The sequence below is a fragment of the Lindgomyces ingoldianus genome (genome assembly GCF_010093535.1).
Source record: "Lindgomyces ingoldianus strain ATCC 200398 unplaced genomic scaffold BDR25scaffold_12, whole genome shotgun sequence".
Classification (NCBI taxonomy): domain Eukaryota; kingdom Fungi; phylum Ascomycota; class Dothideomycetes; order Pleosporales; family Lindgomycetaceae; genus Lindgomyces; species Lindgomyces ingoldianus.
In genome coordinates this window covers 657,600-670,425 of record NW_022985173.1, presented here as the reverse complement: position 1 = coordinate 670,425, position 12,826 = coordinate 657,600, and the positions used below count along the sequence as shown (strand labels likewise).

General features: G+C 48.0%; 5 protein-coding genes across 5 annotated transcripts; 1 reads left to right on the top strand and 4 right to left on the bottom strand.

The window, feature by feature from the left end:
- Positions 1–25: 25 nt before the first annotated feature.
- Positions 26–597, bottom strand: BDR25DRAFT_366846 (uncharacterized protein; the record flags this gene model as incomplete). The annotated part of the gene is made up of 1 exon (XM_033696976.1): positions 26–597. A coding segment is annotated over one exon (330 nt), but the record flags the coding sequence as incomplete, so codon positions are not given.
- A 655-nt stretch (positions 598–1,252) lies between these two features.
- On the bottom strand, positions 1,253–2,837 carry BDR25DRAFT_342103 (uncharacterized protein). The gene is made up of 3 exons (XM_033693684.1): positions 2,476–2,837; positions 2,087–2,419; positions 1,253–1,967 (listed from the first exon to the last, which is right to left on the bottom strand). Exons 1-3 carry the CDS (start codon positions 2,657–2,659, stop codon positions 1,474–1,476), a joined length of 1,011 nt encoding a protein of 336 aa, XP_033548928.1. The 5' UTR covers positions 2,660–2,837; the 3' UTR covers positions 1,253–1,473.
- A 237-nt stretch (positions 2,838–3,074) lies between these two features.
- Positions 3,075–6,209, bottom strand: BDR25DRAFT_221450 (putative beta-mannosidase; the record flags this gene model as incomplete). Its single annotated transcript, XM_033685031.1, has 6 exons — positions 3,075–4,183; positions 4,266–4,541; positions 4,601–4,873; positions 4,970–5,599; positions 5,658–5,881; positions 5,938–6,209. The coding sequence occupies 6 exons, from the start codon at positions 6,207–6,209 to the stop codon at positions 3,075–3,077; spliced, it is 2,784 nt and encodes a 927-aa protein (XP_033548927.1).
- Positions 6,210–7,811: 1,602 nt separating this feature from the next.
- Positions 7,812–8,366, top strand: BDR25DRAFT_313281 (uncharacterized protein; the record flags this gene model as incomplete). Its single annotated transcript, XM_033691368.1, has 1 exon — positions 7,812–8,366. The coding sequence occupies one exon, from the start codon at positions 7,812–7,814 to the stop codon at positions 8,364–8,366; it is 555 nt and encodes a 184-aa protein (XP_033548926.1).
- Positions 8,367–8,750: 384 nt separating this feature from the next.
- BDR25DRAFT_353825 (uncharacterized protein) lies at positions 8,751–11,077 on the bottom strand (the record flags this gene model as incomplete). Its single annotated transcript, XM_033695216.1, has 11 exons — positions 8,751–9,395; positions 9,455–9,553; positions 9,593–9,844; positions 9,925–10,257; positions 10,287–10,410; positions 10,464–10,512; positions 10,561–10,672; positions 10,743–10,807; positions 10,842–10,976; positions 11,007–11,035; positions 11,061–11,077. 11 exons carry the CDS (start codon positions 11,075–11,077, stop codon positions 8,751–8,753), a joined length of 1,860 nt encoding a protein of 619 aa, XP_033548925.1.
- Between the last annotated feature and the right edge of the window lie 1,749 nt (positions 11,078–12,826).

The window sequence follows — 12,826 nt, the reverse complement described above, 5'->3', positions numbered from 1 at the left end:
CTCTAACCCCGCACTCCTCCTCACCACGCACCACGCCAAACATACCACTACTATCCAACCTCCTACCCCTCTCCTCCCCAAACTTCTTCGCCTCCTCCATATTCCCATAACCAGCTCCCCAACCCTCAATCTCATCCCCACATCCCCCGCAACCCCCAACCCCCAATCCCCAATCCCCAATCCATGTCTCACATCCTTCACCCCCAACTCCAAATTTGAATATGGCGGCACCCTTTCCGCAGAATATTATATCCCTTGCGTCATCCGCTAGGAATCTGAATACACCATCGTGACGAAGTTTTCTTGGATCAGAGTTTCGAGGATGTGGAATGGAAGTCCGGGTTTCGAGGCTAGCACGTGTGCTTCACTGATCAGGCACATGAGGCACGTGGTTATGAAGTTGCTGGTTGTTTTTAGGAGCGCTTGCGAGGCATCTGGGCCGTCTTCGATGACATTGTGGGCTATGGCGGTTTTTAGAAATGGCGCGATGGTTTGGTTGGCAGACGAGGGCCGGCGACGGGAATTAGGCGTTTGCCGGTTTGTGCGAGGGGTGAGGCACAGATGACGGGCGCGCGCTCGGGTTAAAGATAAGTGGGAGTTACAGGGAAGCGAGGAGGTAGATGGGAGAAGTGCCGGCGATGAGTGAGGGTCCTGCTTCTTGCAGTTGGTGGTATATCTCTTTGGATGTGTTTGGGTGGACAGTTGTCGTGTCCACGATAATCTTTATTTTTGATCGAGCCACAGTCGATTATGACTTTGATAAGTCCTTTCAGAACTTCATCGTTGCTAACCTATTCGCCTAGCCAGTATAACGCACTACAGGTAGTGGTTCAGGTGGAAGGTATTGAAAGCATTCCAAGAACCCACTGATTAAAAACCACGTCACAAATCTGGACCAAATCCCTAGTTAATTGACACGGCACGCCACCCATCTAAGCCAATGGGGCTCTACAAGACATCGTTCGATTCGAATACCGCAATAGAGAAGGTTGTTCTCTTTGAGATATTTTTGGATATTTGTAGCCATTGCGAGACCCCAGGAGGAGCCGAGGCCTATCCATCCTAAGCGAAGACCTTGTCGGCGAGACGACATATCTCGGACTAGGTGCATATGGAGGGTTGAAGAACAAGATTCTCTGGAGAGGCTGCAGCGGTATATCAACGGTGGGTACGACTCCGCAGGATTGTCACTTAGGTAGTCATTTGTTGAAGATCGGATCGAACAGAGCTAGTATGAATTTAGGGAAGTGTTAGGCTGGAAAAGGAAGGTCTCCATATATAAGAGAGAAAGGTTCCAAGGAATCCACGAACTAGACGTAAAGATGTTGGACTAACAAACAAAAATCAAATAGCACTTCCAAAAAATCTTCCCCGGAATCTAACAGCATGCGTGTCTGTGTGAAGAGTAGAAACAACTTCCAAAATCTCTAACTGTACAACTTCAAAACCGTCAACGGTGACACCTTAGAATCGCTACATCTGACTCCCCTTTTCATACAACAGCCAAGGCCTACCCATGAACGGAGGACACCAATCAAAGCAGATCTTCCTATCAATCTCTCCAAACTCAACTCTCTTGAACCCGCCCACCCTCTCACAGATCTGTTCCGCCATCTCTCCTAATGCTGCATTCTTCTTATCCAGCCACTGGATCCTCGTGCTCATATTACTCTGTCCTCCAGCATGCAGCTGGTCTTTCATCACATATGTAGTCGCGTCATCGAAACCATACGGGATAAGGCTGACTGCAAAGCAGCGGAGTTGCGAAAGGCTGATGTTGAAGGGGGCAAGGAAGGCGGTGATATGGGCAATGGATAACCGTTTGAATGTGGAGTCAGGGTGTTGCAGCATAAGTTCCTCGGAGGCGGCGGAGTGCTCGACCACAATAATGCGGATTAGAGATAGGTTCGTGGGTTTGAGACGTTTGACGAAGGACGTTACAAAAGTAGGACGACCGCAGATCTCCTCTATGAAGCCTTATTAGCGTTTTGGATAGAGCCAGTTCGAAAATATTGGAATAAGTATCAAGACTCGCCATGTTTCCAAGTATGCATTTTAAAAAAAAATATCTGAGGCCAAAACTTACCGAAATCAAAAACATTCTCTCCATATAGTGTTGCAAGCCCTTCATTCGCGCACAACCTGCATGTCATCAGAATCGCAATGTACATTCTCTTCTGGTGCTTGTTCGCCTTCTTCGGGCCCCTCCATGACAATATCAGTCGATCGTCTGTAACAAGCAGTTCCTGATATACCAGCAATCGCAATTCGGTAGGAAGGGCAAAGAACGGGAAAACATCCACCTCTTCATCGTGGGGCAAGCTCAAAATCTCCAACGCATCAGCTTGGCATTTGTTCCACAAGCGAAGTTGATCCTTAGCGCGCCCTAGAGACTTGAGCTCATCAAGCTTTGCTTTATCTGTGGGTAAAAGTTGAGTCGCCGCACCAGGGCAGGAGGCGTTGGTGCTCACATACCCTTGGAAAGAAGAGCATGAAGTTTAGCCATTCCCGGTTGTGGGTAACGATTTAGATCTGAGCGTGGTTCTGGAGATTGGTACTGTTTTAGTTCTAAATCATCTAAGATATCCTGATCAACGCTTGGATATGGGGGGTCATCCGGGTCATGATCCGGAATTGGTCCGTGAGCAGAAGCCGACATTATTGGGATGAAATGAAGGAAAGAAAACAATCGTGGCAATGAAAGACGCGGGGACGTAGGTTGAAGATATTTGCAATTAATTGTGGAAAGGAGGGAGAGAATGCTAAGAACTCTTGGGGGAAGGGGCAGAAGCAAAAGGATGTAAAAGGTGGAGGTATGGGGTCCGAGGTCAACTGACATCGCGTAGGCAGCGACGCGCCAAGCCATCCGCGCCATATTTTCCGCCCCCAATTCAATGAGTTTATATACCTTCAGTTATGATCTATTCCTAGGTCGCTTTATTCTTGCCCTCGCCCCTACGCATGATCCTGCAAGTTTGCCTAGCTCGACTGTCCAGTCATGCTTCGAGAGAGAATCAATGTTTGTTCAGGCGATAAGTGCCGTCGTCAGTCACATCTATCAAATCACATGCTAATCACGGTACTGTATTATCCCACAAACTCCTCACCGTCACCCCATCAATCCACTTCCCACCGGTCGTATCACTCTTCACCGTATAGCCAACCTCCCTCTCCTCTCCTGTGAGTAACCAGAACGAATTCGCATCGAAATTCAGCACTGCACCAGATGGATAATCCAGCCAAACCCAGGCTGCAACTCCCTTCGTAGCCTTCACAGTAAACGTCGAAGTAGAGTTCGAATGGCTCAGTTCCAACCCAGGGTCAACTAGTTTCGCGTTCGAGAGACGATCGGCATGGAACCAATTCTTATGCGTAAACGTCTCTGTTCTTTTCGAATTCGGTCTTGTTCCCTGCGCGGAGACTTCCATGACGAGAATCGAGTTCGCGGGGTCGTAGTCTGAGAGAATCTCGTTGGTGTTCGTGGAGAGCACTTGTGTGGCGTTGATTGCACCGACCCGAACATGTGCCGAAGAAGGATTGCTGACATTCAATTTATTCCCAGACCAGTCGTACCATGACAGGCTCACCGACGCAGAGATTTCGGACCAGAGATCAGATATCACCCAGACTTCGAAATCATGAGACGTCACGTTGAGGAAAGGGGAGATAATAACCGGCTGATAAATGTCCTTTGCAACGTAGTGCAAAACTTTCCATCTCCCATCGTATTCGATGCCCGCCCAAGTCGGCGCTTGCCACTGATCTTCTAGTTGCCAGTACAGAGATCCCAACTGCCTCTCTGGCATCGCACTCCCTCGGCGATAGAATTGGATTTGAGAGCTGTAATAGTCAGCCTGGAAGATCTGTGTTGTTTGGCACCATGCTGAGAAATTTGCAAGGGGGTCCCTTTTGTTCGGTACTGGGTACCAACGCTGCGCAGCTATCGTCATCTCACCCATGCCCTTCGAACCATTGACATAGTTCGAAGTATTGAGTCCGCCGGAAGGGTAGTGGTGATTTCGAAGTGTGATCACAGAAGAATTGAAGTGGAGGTCGGATGGATCAACGGCTTGTTGCCACGTCTGCAGTGAAGGCATAGAATGATAGCCAAATTCGTTCGCGAACCGGCCCACCGGGTACGTAGAGAAATTGAAAGAGTGCGATGAATCATAATCGTAGTGATCTAGCAAGAACATTAGCTCGAACAGTTGAAGTGTGAATATTGGAATGAATTCTCGAGAACAAAGAGGACTGCTCGAGCTTACCGGTGTCTCCGTAGATCGAGCCCGGGGTGACGTTTTCGTATCTCTCGGTGATGGGTTGTGGAAGCGAGAAGTTCAATTCTTGCCAACCGTTGCTAGTACTAGACGGTGAGTAAGAAATGCTCCGCGTCTGTCCAAATACGATGGGCGCAATCGTATCCAGGAACAGCGTCTCGTATTCGGCCATATAGCGATCCAATTGGTCCGGTGCTGATTGATTGACCAGGTAAAGTTCAAGATTCTCAAGCTCATTACCACCAGCCCAGAAGGCCAACGATGCTGTCGAAATTAGCAAGAGTTTTCAAACGCTGCACATGGGGGTAACCGCAGAAACTCACGATGATGATTAACCCTTCGAACTTGGTAGAAAACTTCTTCTTTCACATTGTCCAGGAAAGCCTGGTCGACCGGGTACAGGGCATCGCCGAACTCAAACTCGCTCCACAGCATGATTCCCATCTCATCGGCGAGGTCGTACATAAAGTCTGGGGAGTACGCCCCAGAAGACCATACCCGAAGCATGTTCTGGTTTCCGTCGACCACGCTCTCAAAGAGCTGGCGTAGGCGAGCCTCGGTAACAGTTGGCCAAAACGGATCAGGAGGAATGAAGTCTACGTACAATCAGCCTAAGGGTAGAGAGTGTTTCAGACAATTCACTGACGAATGTAAAGAGTCTTGAGATGAAAATCGGATGGGATAGCACTTACTCGAGCCTTTCGCGTAGAACTCATGCCCATTAATTTCAAAGTGCCAATTATTCCCCGGCGCAATCCCCTGGTCCAATTGTGCCTGGGAGATTGGAAGCTCGTTGAGTATGATTGTGCGAAAGCCCATCCGTTTGGTGACTGAAGCTATCGTGCTGTTGCCATTACCGACAACGTTGAGGCTCAACTTATACAGTGTCTGAGGTCCCATACCAACGGGCCACCAAAGGTCCACGGCATCGCGTGGAATCACCACGCCGCCAGTGATGGTATTATTGTGGTTGGTAACATTCGAGAGTTGCCCACTCAAGATGGTGGCGTTATTGCTATCTTGCAAAACGTAGTTCAACACCACATCGGTCGGTATGCTTCCCATATAGTCAAGACTTGCATTCAATACCCAATCTTTAGATTGGTCTGGTGGAAGTAAGTTAAGTTGTCCTTCTCGGTAGACGTCAATGAGCGTATTCCGGATATATCCACTCCACGCCCCTAGTTGAATGACATACGCTGGCTGCCAGGGACCGGCGGGAGCAAATGCAGGTCCCCAATCCCATCCGAAGTCATTCTGCTCTTTTCGAATAAACTGGCGGTTCGGAAATTCGAAGAGGCCTTCTACTGAATAAGGCCAAGCTGCATCGGCCTCGTTAGCAAAAACGCAATACTTTATTCTACAGGTACTGTTGCTTACTCTCTTGGCCCGGCTCGTTAGCCGTCGCGTTCGCTATTACTGTAGCGCTACCAAAATTGATGCTCAGAACGGGATCTTGACATGAGCTCAGAATATCGGAAACTTCAAAGTAGTACTGCCTGAACTGATTATTCGTAGAAGCTACATGCTTCCCACAAAGTTCGATACTCGAGAATGTATCAAGTCCGTTGAACAGAAGCCATGTAGAGCTAGAATTCTTGCTTCTGTGTTGTGTTAGCCATCTCGGTGTCCCCTTCCACTACGAGAGACAACGACTCACAGGGAATTCAGTGACTCTGAGGTATATGTCCAATTGGAATCTCCAATCCAGCGTAGGTTGAAATCATTGAGCCCAAATAAAGGGTTCCCGATCACCTGAGCAGCATAAAGATCGATATGGGCTTGCGAAGGAAGCTTGCCGGGGACTGAGATGTAGGTGAAATTTGGACTTGTTACAGTCCATTTCACGGAACTCAAATCAAGCACCTGTTGTGAGCATGATGCCGTAACTAGTGATGCCGCTAGGATTGCTTGTGTACTGCGCCGAGACATTGACAGGGTGGGAATGGACATTTCGGAGTGAAGGAAGGAAATGCGATGGAGAAGCCATAGCGCAAAAAAGGTAGCACAAGGCCAAACATATACTCGTCGAAACATACTGAATCTAGGTCCGGGATTATGATCCAAGGTTACCTTCCTTTAGAAACCCAATGATGTAATGTAAGTCGACCATTCATGGCGCAGTTGCTACAGTTGCAATACTAGGCACGCCGGCATTGAGAGGAGGGAACGTAGCGGGACCTGCAGCGAAAGAGGGGTACTATGCGAAATGATTAACGGCTGTACCTAACCCTGGACGACAAAGGCTATAGGAGGTGATTAGTGGTGATGTTGTCGGTCGGCACATTTTAGTCCGATGCGGAGGAGATCCTGACGTGCGACTATGACATTTATAGCCTAGCGCCAGCCGTTCACCTCCACCATCCCGCTCCGGCAAAGCGTCGTCATTCCTGTCACTCTCTTTTGTTTCTCCACCATAGCCGTGCGGCACGGAATCACACACAGTAGCGCACAACGATTCCAAAGGCTTTCTAAGGTTATACATAGGCTACTTCGGTAGTCAGCGCCTTCTATCCATAGCTCTCCTCTTGCAATGTCAGCACTCAACCAGCATTCGTGGAGCCAGACGCTGACAATTTCCAGTAGTTTTCCGTCGCAGGAGACCAGTCATCACGCTCGAGTTGAGCGATTTCATACCCGATTTCGCTAATTGCTCTCAAAAAGCTGTGTCTTTGTGTCAAAGCGAATCAAAGTCTTTTGCAAGCGACCGCGTCAGCCACTGCATTGGCCTGGCACCTCTCCACGTTTTGAAGACTTCAAGCCATACTCGGAGACAGCCGAAATCGTGTAAACCGGAACATCAAGCTTCCGTACTTCAGCTCCGCCAGACATCCAATGCAGTGGGCAGGCTGAGGAAGCTCTTCAACTCTATCCACTAAGCATTAGAGGGTAGTGAGCGAAATGTACATACTTCGAGTGTGACAACATGTGCCTTTATTATGGCTTGGTCTGTAGGAAGTTTCATTAGCTAACGAGGTGCATCTAGTGCTTCCTTCATCAAATTCGATATCTCTCTAACTGCGTGTTTACTGTAATATTATAATGGTTAGGGTGATTGCCTTGCTCGGGAACCCTTAATAAAGGCTCGAGCTGTGACGGGGGAAGAGGTGAGGTGTAGCACTATAATTTCTTTTGTTTCAACCTTGAAGGAATGTTGGTCCAATGGCATCTTAGAATTTGGCGAATTTGTCGGCTTAAAGTGAGCTTAGTGGCGTCAGCGACAGCGTGCTATTCTTAAGGTAAGAACGCGGGGAAGTTCATAATCATGAAAGTGCTCAGCTTCAACCATTAGAACAATGGTAGCGAAGCCTCACCGCCTCCTTCTAGCTCGGAATACATAGATTCCGGTCTACGATCTCAGCTACTATTCAGCTGAACAAAATAACAAAAATATAAAGTTCTCTTCAATCCCATGTCGAAGCAACGGTCCAGCACTTTGAATCAACAACTCTTCAAGGGTCAATCCACAGCCCCTTTCCAATATTCTCGAATTCACAGATTCACCGAAGCCAAACACCATCCACTGCTATAAAAATGACTTTCCCCACTCAGCCCGTCTTCGTCTACGAAGGGACCTGGTCCGCCGAAATGCGAGCCCACCCTGCAATGGACTGGATGTACAATTTCACCAGCAACATCTTCGACAACCGCGCTTGGGATATTCCCACTGAACAATACCTAACCGAAGACTTCGTCCTTAAGAAATCAGACGGCACCGAGGTCCACGGTCGCGAAGCCGCCTGGGCAGCCGACAAAGCACTCTATGCTCCCTTCACTGCCCATAAGCACGAACCCCGAGGCTTGATGTGCGCCGAGAACGCCGAAGGATGGGAGATGGTGGGACGCGCGAATCTGTATGTCAACCTTCCAGGCGCCCCAAGCGAGGGTGAGAAGAAGGTCAAAGATCTCGACGGTAAAGAGTGGGATGCGGTTTGTGCGGGAATGTTCCGGTTCTTGTATGTCAAGGATGAGTCCGGGTTTCAAGGCATTAAGTTGAAGAGAACGGAGGTCTGCTCTGACCCTCTTCCAGCACTTGGGCTCATGCTCAAGAGGGGTGTTGTCACACCTGAGCAGCTGTTGTCAGGGTAGGGAAGAGCCATATTTGGGGAATCGATCGAACGTCAGCAATCTCGAGATTGCTGAGTTAAACTTGTAGGAGTGGCTCGTTTTGGCTTGTTCGTTTGCGTATTGTAGTCACTCGTTCCAGTTGAAGTCTGTAGAGTCAGCAACTTGTTCCATTTTAGCATATACTAGACGAAGAACTTTGGTGTAAGAAAGACTCTACTTATCTACAAACGCTTTTCGTGACTATTGAGATTATAAGCCTGGAAGTGGGGCAGTCTCCTCTCCTCTTCTTTTAAGCCTCACTCCAAACCTTCAACCAGTCAAAATCCCTCTTCTCCTAGTCCACCAAAACCCCATCGCCGCCCTACCTTCCACCACCGCCTAGCTGGTCACACATAGCTTCTCCACTCAACGCTCTGAAATAAAAGCTCCACTCTGCCCGGCTCTCACCCAGTACTCTCTGGTAAGAAGTCCTCTATATCGCTCGCGGCATTCAGAATCCACTCTCATCTCCGTCGTCCCTGCCCACAGAAACGAACATTTGAGGGCATTGAGGTAGAAAAGGCAGCCTATCGGTTTCCACAGTCGCACCTGAGAATACATCATCCATATTCGCTGGGATAGCTGGACGTTTCTAACTCGGAGGAGAAAGATGAGTGGTTTAGAACGAGAGAGAGAAGGTAGTGGGTTGGTGGGAAAGAAAGCGTTTGGATTATCGATCCCTATGGAAACAGGAAATGCAAAAAAAAAATATGTAGGACTGAGGGTAGGATCGAGCATCTGACTTGATACTGGATCGATGAGAAGAAGAGAGGAGAGATGGGTGGCCATTCGGTGAATTAGGATACTATATAGGAAATGGTAGCCAAGAAGCGGTGCGATTTCCGTATCTCTAAGCTCGAAGACGATCGGAACAAGAGGGTCGGTAGTTGGTGGGGCTTGGTTATAAAAATCGTTAGGTTGGAGAGTGCGACACCAATGGAATGAGGTATGATTTCGAGCTTCGTAGCAACGGCAATGACTCGGCAAAGTACGTCTCCCAAAGAAGGGGCGCTATTACTGGAATTTAGGTGTAGTGTAATAATGTCGTGGATTAGGCCAGGTCATCTGACAAATCCTCTCAAAAGAGTCCAGTAACGCATCGATAACTCGGACTGACCACGCCATTGCTGAAATGCAACATCCCAGTCTTCAGAATCGAATATACAGTGCTACGGAATGTCATAGGCTAACGAATCTTGAACAGCGACTAATTGACATTCAAGAGTGAGGAAGAACTCAAGAGGGTCGTCAAGGTTCCGTATCCCTCGAACCTTGAGCATGTGAGATAACGCTCTCGCATGAATTGTCTGCTTAAGCGACCTGTCGACTGTGGCGAAGATTCCTTTAACGCGCCATATCGCCGACACAGCTGCCAGGGTATTGGGCGAAAATTGCTCTTCGGAGTTGTTGATCGGAGCTTGCAGACTTTGCAGTGCTTTTCCGTACAGCATGTGGTTCAGCTATGTGGTAGGATGATTTCCTCGTGCGAGAGATTCATGTGCTGATCCCAAGCATAAAGCAGCAGCATCCAGTGCATGACTACCGCTAAATCGCTGGGGAAGCTCCCGTAGCCACATCCCGTAGATATGAATATTATGCTTCGTCCTGGGTCACTCCAATTAAGAATGGTATATAATATTTGAGCTAGCACCTCGTTTGAGGAATATGCAGGACTTCCGGGCACAAGAGATGTTCGTTCTTGTGAAGAGCTACTAGTCGAGACTCTCCGACCTAGATCAAGTAGGCGCATGTTCAGGAACATGCCGCCATCTCTCTGCGTAGACTGTAGCATCATAATATGTAGATTCTTTGCTGATGCAGACGCCACCTTCTCGCCAAACTCAGAACTCCAAAGAGAATGCTGCTGTTGTGGCTGACCAGCATCTCTGATTGGAAGATCACTCGGTGAATCATCGTCTCCGATAAATCTGAACCGAGGGGTTGGTAAGCCTGGGCAGTAACGACGGCCTTTCCTGCATGGTCCACAAGCTGGCCACGCTTCGTCGCACTGCAGATGACCACTAGTCTAGCCAGCATCAAACATGATAGGTCATTATTCTTACCTTAACTTTACGGGACTTGCAAGTCTCACAGCAATTACTCGATGGTATTCCAGCTATACCTGAGGCTCATAAAGTTCCCAAGACGATGTATAAGACTAACGATGCCCAATCACGGTAGTTCCGAGATGAGTCTTCCGTTATAGGGAACAAAAAGGCGAGAATGCGATGGAAAAGTGGTGCCAAAGGCCGATATAAAGAAGATGGGAAGATTTGCGTGTGGCCACCCTATCCTTAGACAATCAAATTGGTTTTACGGCGGTTAAGGTGACCTTGAAGGTAGAAATAAAGTGCGAACTTGGCTAAACCCCAAAAGGAAAGAGGTTTGATTTGGCCTCATGCTGACCTTTTCACCCTTTTTCACTATTCGAAAGCCATGGATTATGTCTCTGTCAACGAACGAAACTCCTCCGACAACGCAGTTGCGATCCCAGTGTGGAGAACATTATGTCATCGTGAGTTTTCTCCCCGCATTCCTCGATGAATCTCTCCGCTAAAGCAATTTCATAAACACCATGGATTTGTTCTCGGCCTCAACTGGCGGGGATCAGGATATGCAAACAATCTGATCTCTTCTTCGTCACCAATTGACTTTTATATGTTTGGATCTGCAGACTTGAGTAAGTGAAACATGAGAAGAGCGTTATTTTCGGAGTTGAAATAAAAGTACAATGCACGCTTGCTTGAAGAGATTCTGCGATATTTGGCGTTCAGATTCTACATATCTAGGCTATGTAAGGGGACGGAGTTCAATCGTGATGTCTTGTGTGGATACCACAACCATGAAGCTTAGTTGTGGTGGATTCAATATCCGACGTCTTAGATTGTCAACGTCACACATCACCATTCAAACATCTTTCAACTCTGCCCTCCGGCTGCTTTCCCAAATTGCACCTTTCTATTCGCCCCCTTAGCTCCTTTCCAACTCCTCAGATATCTAAATTCAATCATCTCTCAGAAACAATATTTCTTTCCATACCCAATGCTCGTTAACGCATGGCCAGTAATCAATACGGTGGTCACACCCATTTTCGCCGCTCCAGCAGCAAGTAACACCACCTCCACAGCACCTACTAGCACTATCGAACAGTACGGTTCAGAGCCAGGGCGCTCTAACTGTTATCACTACATCTCTCGGATACAAATGTTTGCTCTCCGTCCCGATGTATGTACAAGGAAACGAGGAACTACTGGATGAAATAACATTTTACCTTAAGTAACAACCAACAATCCCGCAACTCAAGGCTTAACCGCTTAGACTAAGCCAAAAACTAATTAATTTACTCGGATCTTTGGACAGTATAAAGAACAGTGTTGCTAAAGGATGTTGTTCTAGCGAAAATGAACTCCAGCTCGCCTTCACGTCCCCGCTTCAAAGCGCACATGGCAGCCATCTTACTTGGTTTGTAGACTTGGCGATGGTCATTGGTTTCGCAAGAGATGGTGAAACACAAATCGTCTCAATATAGGAAATTGGAATATATTTTGCTAGAAGTCTTCACCATTGCGGATAACTTGCGAATCGCCAACGATTCTTCATACAAACCTTCTCCGGTAATATCCACCAATAGCAAAGATCCGGTAAATTATCTTTCCGCTCCCTCGGTGAATACTGCGTACGCCGACGAAGACTCGAGAAACAGAAACATTTTCGTCAATCCCCCTGGGGTCGCTATGGAGGATGCAGGCACCTCTAAGTCCTTTTACTATAGAACACATGGCGGCCCAAACCACGGAGACTCTTCAGAATCCTGAAATTTTTCAGCAAGTCTTTCTCCGGCGTCAACAGCGGCAAAGACATCTTCCGGAAAACGTGCAGCGGAAAACTCGCTTCAGAGACTGCCAACAGAACCACTCCGACTGCGCTTCATCATCCTCGTTTCCTTCCACTCATACTACAGATCCCATCTCCCCTGCTCTAACCGGCTTTCCCTTCCTCGCCGTCAAACAGCTTCACAACTCCGTATCCGGCTACTTCATCAACACTAGCTATACTGGCGTAGCCGTCCTCGCAATCCCCACCTACTTCATCTAGCATATAAACAGCGTCGTAGACTTCGCCACCCAAAACAGCAGCCTCTTTGAGTTCCAATCAAATGTCCGCCAGTCTCTCTCAGGCTGGGGACCCCACAATAAAACGCGATTTATTATCGACGTGAGGAAAAATGGCGACAGCGATCTACTTCCCAACGGATACGTTTAAGCAACCTTTCCTGTACTTAGAGCCGTATTGTGGGGTTGAATATCGGTACAATGTGGCGTGTAGAATGATGGGTGAGATTGTGGACAAGTTGGTCGATGGTGGGGATTTGAAAGTGGAGGACCATTGGAAGCATTCTAATTTCAGGATGCAGTCTTGTCTCAGGCATGAGAGGGTGTTTT